The sequence below is a fragment of the Egretta garzetta genome, unplaced genomic scaffold, assembly GCF_000687185.1.
Source record: "Egretta garzetta isolate BGI_Z169 unplaced genomic scaffold, ASM68718v1 scaffold451, whole genome shotgun sequence".
In the NCBI taxonomy this organism is placed as follows: domain Eukaryota; kingdom Metazoa; phylum Chordata; class Aves; order Pelecaniformes; family Ardeidae; genus Egretta; species Egretta garzetta.
Window position 1 is genome coordinate 1,069,566 of NW_009258552.1, and position 9,020 is coordinate 1,078,585.

At 39.4% G+C, this 9,020-nt stretch overlaps 1 protein-coding gene across 12 annotated transcripts in view; it reads left to right on the plus strand.

Moving 5' to 3' along the window:
* PTPDC1 (protein tyrosine phosphatase domain containing 1) overlaps nt 1-9,020 on the plus strand; it is a 23,679-nt gene continuing 14,659 nt past the window's right edge. For 6 of the 12 annotated variants that reach the window (XM_035903331.1, XM_035903332.1, XM_035903333.1 and 3 more), the window contains exons 1-3: nt 1-36; nt 2,966-3,042; nt 4,054-4,243. Coding sequence is in view for 5 of the 12 variants with exons in the window: in XM_035903327.1 (XP_035759220.1) it covers nt 6,565-6,607 (43 nt within the window). In the remaining 7 variants the exon portion in view is untranslated. Of the gene's footprint in view, nt 37-2,965; nt 3,043-4,053; nt 6,608-9,020 lie in introns of all 12 variants that reach the window. The other 6 variants (XM_035903327.1, XM_035903330.1, XM_035903329.1 and 3 more) reach the window with 3 other exon arrangements.

Sequence of the window (9,020 nt, forward strand, 5' to 3'; positions counted from 1 at the left end):
GCTGCCGCCTCCCGCCCTGCCCGCTGCCCGGCTGAGGTAAGCGACCACAGTGTGCTCAGAACGGACAAAAAACAGATCTCAAACACGCTCCCTTAGCGACTTCCAGCTCCCCGGCGGTGCCACTTCGCTGCCCCGGTGACATCCAGCGTAGAGGCTCAGCGTTACGAGCTCAGCGCCCCCTCTCTGCCCCCCAGCTTCTCCGGGATTTCGAGGGCGGTAAACTGCCCCGCTCCCCCCGGGGTGACGGGCCCGGCACCGGCAGCCTTCAGGGTGTAACTCGCTCCCGGCCATAGGACTGTAGGGTAACCCAGCCCTTCCCGCCAGCCTGTGCGAAATAACGTTGTGGGATTTGGCTTTTGCCAAGGCCAAAATCTGCCAGGGAACGAGAGGACCGTGAAGGAGGGCAGAGGAGTGCAGGTTCTGTAGGTGACAGCAGCGGTGGAAGGGGCCTTACCCCTTCGCGGCAGTGTTCCCGTGTTTTATAGCGGTTATACCCTACTTCTAATCATCGCTTACTCGATTGTCACTGAACAACACGGCTCCATCAGCCCCTTGGGAGCTGAAAAGGCAGACATGCATATGGCGTATTTTTCGATCCAGGCATGTTTTACCTGTGTCAGGATATATATTTAATTTTTATATGTAGCTGTTGCTGCATTTGCTAACAGACTAATTAACATCAGCAGATCAACAAAAAGAGGAAAGGTTACCTGTTAATCTAGACTTAACTGTTCTGCCTTTGCGCAGCTCTCTTGCTTTGCTTTTCTTAGAAGGAGACGTGTTTTCAGGAGACCTGCACCTCGACTAGCAAAACTGAGCAAAACACATCTGTGGAGTAATTAATCCCAAGAGAGCATCTACAAAATATGTATTTGCAATTACGTATTGCTTGAAAGCATTTTTTCCATCTCCTGTTTTCAGCGGTAGTTTATGTAAAACATACATGAAGACACGTGTAAGGGAGACAGTCTTCAGGGCCAGATACCGCAAGAGTATCACCTCAGAGATATAATTAGCAATGTAATCCTCTCTCATTATGTGGTTGCTTGGGTGGCAGTTTAAACCGATTTGAATAGTGTCTCCTCCACATCTTTGAGTAAATATTTTACTTCATTGTAAATGCAATGATACCATTATGAGTATTTTTTTTATAATAGTAGAAAAACTACAAATAAGAGGAGTCAGGAGTAGAAACTGTGAAATTTGACATGGATGGAACTAGTTGCTGGGAAGGAACATGCTACAAATACTGTAAAAAAAGGGATTGCAAGTGCTTAGGTAAGGTACAAGATTGCTTGTATCTTTTAGTACTAGCTGGCATATACATTCCCAGTTTCTGGCAATACGTTCCCGCTTTTCTGAATGGAGAGTACAGTTTGCTGTCTTACTTTAATTTTTCTTCCTGCTAGTGTATAATTCAGAATTAAAGACGTAGTGATTTAAAGAGGCTCAGTTTAACAAGGCAGATTTCTCATTTACTTCACTGGGCGACTCGGCAGAGTCCCTGCTTGGGTATTTTTCTGCCACGCTGCAGAAGCTGCTCAGCTAACGGCTAACCAGTGCTGTAGGGCTGTTGCTGGCTGCCAAAGTGCTCAGCCAATTCACCTGTACAGGGTGATTAATACCGGGAACTCCTTAAAGCAAGTACATTTCAAAACGAAAACAGTCCTTTCCCGTTACTGCCACGTATAGTTGAAGACTGCCTGCCTGGTTTGAAGCAGTTAATTGGATTTCCCTCCTTCTGAGGTAGGGTGCTGCAGCTTTGCAGGAGCCCACCCCCACATCTCCAAGCTGCGGCCAGCTGTGTGAGGCCCTCCCTCTGCAGCCTGCACTGACACAGTGGTCACCCACGCATTTTTTCCGACACATTTCCTAGGCGTAGCTTTTCTGTTTCTTTGTTTCAAGGTTCAGACTCCGGAATTGCTTAGGCAAATACTCAACAAAAACATAAATTACTTTCTAGCTTGTATTCTGTGGTTATTTAAAAAAAAGAACCAAAAAAAAACCCACAGAAATTTGTAAACATTGTTACTCCTAATTTTGGGTAGCTTGTTAATGCTGTAAATTAGAAAAATACGTAACAATACACCTATTTCCTCAGTTTTCTTTCCACTCTGGACTTAATCCTATAACAGGAACACGAGGGAGATACAGCCACCTGCAACTCTTGATCTCTGGCCACCTGCATTAAATCTTTTGACCTCTTTGGTTCTTCACTCAAGCAGTTCCCTGTGTTGCAGAGCTTGACCATCTTGTTCCTTAGCAAAAAGCACATGATAAAATGCCTGAAAGGATTGGCTACCTTAGAGCTACTCTAAATTTCTTAACATTTTCTCTTTTCCTTTACCTAGTCTGCCATTTTTGAATGGTTAAATTTTATTGTGCATAAACTTGACAACTGTGCTGCATACCCACAGCAGGGCCAGTGTTTCTTAGAAATTACGTGTACATTAAATAGTGCTTTTGCAAAGGTTGTCACAGATTGGCTTAATATATGGTAGCTCTTCAGAAGTTCTAAAATTGATGAAAGCAGGATTTCTGCCTAATTTCTGTTTTCCAACAACCTGACATTTGCCAGCCATTTCAAAGGCAGAGCTACCAACCCAAAGCCAAGTGTAACTAGATGAGGGCTTTGCAGCCGCGTGGATAATGCTGTGTTTTATTTAGAAAATGAGCTGTCTCACAGAGCAGAGCTAGATGGGGTTGCTATAGCTTCACCACACCTCTCCTTTCCTCTTTGTATCTAGTTTAAGTTGTGATTTTTCTTTCATTTTAATGCTTATGGCTAAAAAGAGGTTCTAGCCTATTTTCCTCGGCTTGTAGTCACCTCTTGCATTGCAAGTGGATTGAATGACCTGTCAGTAATACTTGATACAATCCTTCAGTTTTAGAACTGTCTTTTGAATTGAAATCTTCGTATTACTATGCTGTCTCTACCTAACATTTCTGTTTTATCCTTTATTAGCAATTTTAACAGTGGAACAAACTGGAAAAGAGGGGACTGTCTGAAGTACAGATGGTGAAAGAGGAGAGGGACCACAGGTGAGCTGCTCCTCTGGGATCTCTTTAAGCATCTAAATGTGTATATTTATCCCACAACTGACGCTGCTGTGTAGTCGAGATCTACCAAAGACGGGCTTTGACCCTGCTTTTGTGATTGATTTGCTGGGTGATACTGTGTTGTGCTTAAGGGACAGAAATTCACAAAAAAGAAATTGAAAAGCAAAACTTACAAAATGTCTTTAATAAAATTTCATACTGTTTTAAAATTACACAAAACTAAAGCATTCAGTGGAGTGTTCCAATACAGGCTGAAAAAAAAAGCAGTATTAACTGATTTTTATTATCCAAACTATGAGAAGAGCAAAAAGCAAAAGGTGAAGCTGGAAATGCCCAAAGCCAGCGAGGAATCCAAATATCTAGTTTGTACTAAGTTAAAATTAACCTTGAAGTAAATTAGGTTTTAGTAAATTTTAAGTTTTAGGATAATTCAATGTTTTGATTCTGTCTGTGTACCAATGAAAACAGCATCGTCTAAGTAATGGTCAAACATTTTAATTGCATCCAGCTCTTTGAGAGGCTATTTAGACAGTTTTCTACTTGCCTAATCTGTTAAATTAGCACCTAAGGTCATGGCACAGGTGGATTTGTGAAGTCCGCTGTAAAGTAGCTGTGAGGCAGCCCATGCAGTGCAAGAAATAAGCTGCCAGAAGCCTAGTGATCCTGTTCTACTTACCGAAAAGGCTTGTTAGTATCTTTAAGTGGCACTCATAGTTCTATAGAATTTTCCAGAGGATTTGGGATTCTTCGTTTTGTTTAAATAGGAAAATGCCAAGCGTAGAGAGATCAAGATGATTAGTTTAGTCACTAGCATCCCACCTACTCTGTGTATTCTTTCCTTGGAAATGGCAAATTATTTCAACCTAATGGTTAACTCCCCCAAAAAGTCATCATCAGTTAGCATAAAGCCTTGTCTTGAGAAAAATATGATGACGTAGCCTGTTTGAACAAACATGTTTGGCACCGATTCCTGGAACTCGCTAAATTTTGCAGGTCACCAGAAAAAATTAGTTCTTCAGCTGAATAAACTGCCATTAATACCGCTCCTACATTTGTACTCTTCGGAAGTGAGGGGCAACCCAGCAAACCTCTAACACCTACAGATTGATACAGCAAAGCAGCGGGCTGTTGCACTGAGAATCCGGACCATCCAAGAATTAACCCCTCCACTGGAATCAAATAGGTACACAGTGCTATCGTATTATCCATATGAAAACAACCAGTAAGTATGTCAGTGACAGCTTCTCAAATGCGAGCAGTTAGAACTTTCCTCCAAAGAGTATGCTTATATTAAGAATTTAATTTAATTAATATTTCTTAATTATCTGAAGCTGCTCTTGGTCTTTGGTCTTTAGGCAGCTAAAAAAAATGCTAACTTCCTCCATTTCCTCCTACAAAACGTTTTACCAGATGCTCCATTTTTTTAACACGTTGGGTTTTTTTGTGTGCTGACACATAAAAAATGTGTCCCTTTACTCGTAATTCTGAGACTGTAATTTTAGAGCCACTTCTATAATGACTATGAACAATGCATGATGAAACCAAGAAGCAGTGCTGCTATTGGGGAGCATTACTTGTGCAGGGGTTTTTAGCCAGGGAATCTGTTGATCTAACCATGGAGTCAGCCCTGCCTTGAGCAGGATGTTGGACTAGCTGATCTCCAGTTCTTTCTGCCCTAAATTTTCAGTGGTGCTGCATACAGGTTGTAATTCTTTTAATTCTTTTAATTCTTTTAAATTTAATTTTTAATTTAATTTAATGACAGGCTTTAATTCCCAGGAACTCGAGGCTGCATTCTGCTGGGCCCCTTTGGTTATTGCTGGGGGTCTACTCTCACAAACACCTAAGTGAAAGCCTCATAGTGCACCCATAGCCTGGCATTGAGCAGTTCTTGTCACACGGGGACCCACAAGGACCAGTGTTTTGGAGGTTTTGAGCCCTCCAGTTCCACCTGCAGCCTGGGGAAGCTGTGAGCTCTCAGCACCTTTGGAACTGAAACTTCTACCAACATATTAAAGAAAGATGTGCAACGTAGGATTTTCGGCTCCACAATCTGTTGAGGTTTTTAAGTACCTAAGGTACCTCAGCGTGGTTTCCAAAATTGTGTACAAATCTTTTGAGGCCCCATTTTTATTTAAGGATTTTTTTTCCCCACAAACGTCCATATGTGTATATATAAATGATGTTGGCTGTTTACTAAAATGACTGGATGCCGTTTAGTTCTTGCATGTGAATTTTTTTTGTCCCTGCAAGATTAGTAAGAAACTAGATGTGTAATTCTAACGACTAATTCATTAATTTGTCTCTGTTCTCAGTAAATTAATTATTCTATAGAAAAGTAGTTGGATTCTTCTTCATTCTGATTTTTATTAGCAGTATACAGCAAAAAAAACCAGTGAAGTCCTACTACAAAATTATTTCTGAAAGTGACCGGATTTAGTCCTCCTATATGCTCCATCCCTCTATTTGCCAAGTTAAGGCAGGTGTTTAGCTGAGGTGGTATTTTTGGAATTAGTAAGTTCGTTGGCATCAGCCTTGAGTTGTCTCCTGTAGCTTGCTCTCCTTCCTTGTTTAACTAATACACATATCCTATCCACAGAAGCTTGCACAAATATTTTGTTTCTAAATAATTGGGAGGCATTTTTAATGATGAGCAGTGAGTAGCGCTTAATTAACGCTAGGGATCTTTTAATAAGGCATGCAGGAAAGTGATGGAAATAGGTGAAAGCCTTTTTTTTTGTCAGCTAATATTTAGTGGTTGAAATTGATTTAGTAAAATAGAATAAGATATTGTATCCTATTTTATTTAGCTTGTTTTATTACTTTATCTAGTATTTAGTTAAATCAACAAAGACTTTGCTTTTTTTTTTAGTAGATTACATCCTTTACATTCAGATGAACTTATTTTTGTTACGATTTTGAGATAGTACTTTTAACGCAGTTAATTTATACTCAGTGTAAATACTGCAATGATATTCTATGCTTTATTGGGTGAGAAAAAAATGTTTTGTTCAGGGTGTAGTCACAGATAACAATGAAACATTTATCTCTGATTTGCTTTTCATGGTGTTTCAAAATTAACATATCAGTTTACCTGTGCTTAATGTAGCTTCACACAATTATCTCTGTAGCTAGCTTAGTTGTCTGATGCACATAGACACACACATATGTATTTACTTGTGGTTGATGATAATAGGAAAATTAGGTGGACAGAAAAAAAGAGGTGGAAGATTCAGTTATTAACACATCAGGTTGGTGTGGCCTGTTTGCCTCAATCCCTTTACAATCTAGGTAGGCACAGAAAGCAGTTTATGGGCTGATTATCTGCATGGTCCGTAAGGCACTCCTCATACTTATGTTAAGAAAAGATAGTTACCGGCTCCTCCCAGATTACCATCAGGAATCCAATTAACTACAGGAAATACTGTGGCAACACCATTCAGCTTCTCTCCTGTAAAATGTGAATTCGCTACGACGTATTTCTTGTGGTTGATAACTGCAGCAATGAAGGGATCAACAATCACTCATTCTTTTTGCAGGGTGACAGGTAAGGTGTTAAATTGGAATTATTGAAACTCTGTTAAAACTCATGTAAATTTACTATGGTTTTGACTATATGAAATTTAAAAATAATTTCTCTAACTTGCAGAGTTCATTTTTAAACTTTTCCACTTCTGAATGCTGTTAAAATGCGTTACTGACAGTGTTTCATTCTTCTGAATGTAGTCAGTCTTACAAGTCTGATAGTCTCTTAGTAAACATGATATTCATGGTCAAGAGTATCTGAGTCACCAGTTTTGTTTGTAGAACAGTTAATATATTCATTTTACACCATCTCCTTTTTAATTCTCGATAGTAATTACTGGCTGCCAGCCTGTTAAAGGTAGTTCAAAACAACTTCTGTTAACTATTGGGTTAACGCTGCCACGGAAAGCTGACGTGACTTAAATAACATGAATCAAGTCAATTAGTAGACCTGTCCATCAGTTTAGCTTGCAGTTTCTTACTATTTCTGTAAAAAAATACATGAACAGCAAATACTGAATCACCAGACAAACCCCTACATAATCTTCTTGTCTCTTTTGTACGCGAAAGCAGTTATGGTCCTTTGTAAATATCAAAGTTAATGATTAAATGACATTCACCTTTTACTAAAACGGGGAATATTTTTTTTCCAAAGGGGGAAAAACATGTATAGAAATAACAAATCAGTTGTGGTCCCAGTGAAATCACGGGACTATTACAACAGCTGTAGTATTGTTCTTCTGTGTAAATTACATATAACTAAATTATATGAAAATTTGCTTAAATTATTACCTCGTCTTCTCTCTGCCCTATATCTATGTGTTTATTTTCCGTTTCCAATTTTTTGGTGTTTGCTTATAGGTAGTAAACCTTTCAAATTTCAAATCAGCCTAGGTGCGTGCCTACTGAAAATACGTGTGCTCAATGCTAAACGGCCTTCAAGACTTTTGTTAACTGTAACTTAAGCATTTGTGAAATATCTACTCTCAGCCAGCTTTTTCACTGATCCATACATTAGAACAACAACCTTTGCATTTTGTTTCATTATTCATAATAATAGAGTTTAACAAAACCCTTTTATTACAATTTTTACAAATCTTTAGAAATAACTGCTTTGTTATTCCTGGCAATGTTAAAATTAGATAGTCTGTTGTAATTTAAAATACAATTTCATTTATCAGTGCTTCCTGCAGAAGTGACTATGTCTTAACAAATTTAGAAGATTTCACTGTTAAAAACTCTCATGATCTGCCAATCTTTAAATATCAGATTTAACACCTGAATTTAGAGACTGAGTCATAATTAAGTAGCTGTTAACCACTTCATTAAACACAAACTGTCCTCCTTACACTATCATATTTTTGCTTCGTCTTTGTTATCTCAGTTATCTACCATCTTAATTAGTGCAGTTTACGTAACTTTGCATTTTGGCAATGAAACTTTATCCCACGTGATCTTATATTTAGGCAAATACGCTGTTGGCTTCTGTGGGACTGCTCGCAAAAGCAAAGCTGCTCAGGAAGATAAGTACCCATAGAATCAGGCCACCGTGTAAATTTCAGAGGAGTTATATGAGTGCTTAGGTACGAAGCTAACGTGGCCCCTGCCTGCCTCAGTAGCCAATACGCGCCTTTAAAAATTTGGCTACTGGGTAGTTACTTACCTGTGACTGCAACAGGGAGAGCACAAATTCGCTTTAGAAGACAAGAAAATAGTAAAAATAACCTCAACATTTTATGCGACAGGCAGAATCATCAGTGCTTGGCTATTTTATATGAAGATATTTAAAGTTTAAAATAGCTTTTCTTACACCCTGATATTTTAAAGTGGAAAGCTTATCCCAGATTTTTTGATGTTCATCCATAAAAGTAATCTTTTGAAACGTGTGGTGTGCTGCCCTATTCCTATTTACCAAACCCACATGAATCTGGAGGCTGGACCCTCACTATTGATAGATCCACAGAAATGCAGCGGGGAGCTTTGCGAGGGGATTACTGCTCCTCTTCGTGCTGGCAGCTGAACTGCCCCAGCTGGAATCGTTCCAGTCTGGAACACCAGCTCTTCTCTCTGTTTTGAAAACCTGTCGTGAAATTAAAGATTAGTAATTGCACCTATTAAATGACCATCTTAATGGCAAAAGTAGAGCGAGACCAGCATCTTCTTGCTTCATGGCTTTTTGCTGGCTACATAATTGTTTTCCGGCTGCTAAAACATTAGAGATTGCTCCTTTCTCTCATCTCATTCTGGAGCAAAAATTCAGCCTAGTGACTGGAAGCCACTGTTTTCCAGATCCTGAAACATGGAAAAGGAATCGTCCTTGTTACAAAGCAGAGTGACACTAATTAGCCAGTTGCTAATTTGCTAGCCCCATTGCTAATTTGCTGAGTCCGTCCTGCAGCCTGCTTGTGTGAACTGGCAAGGTATGTCGCCTTTCC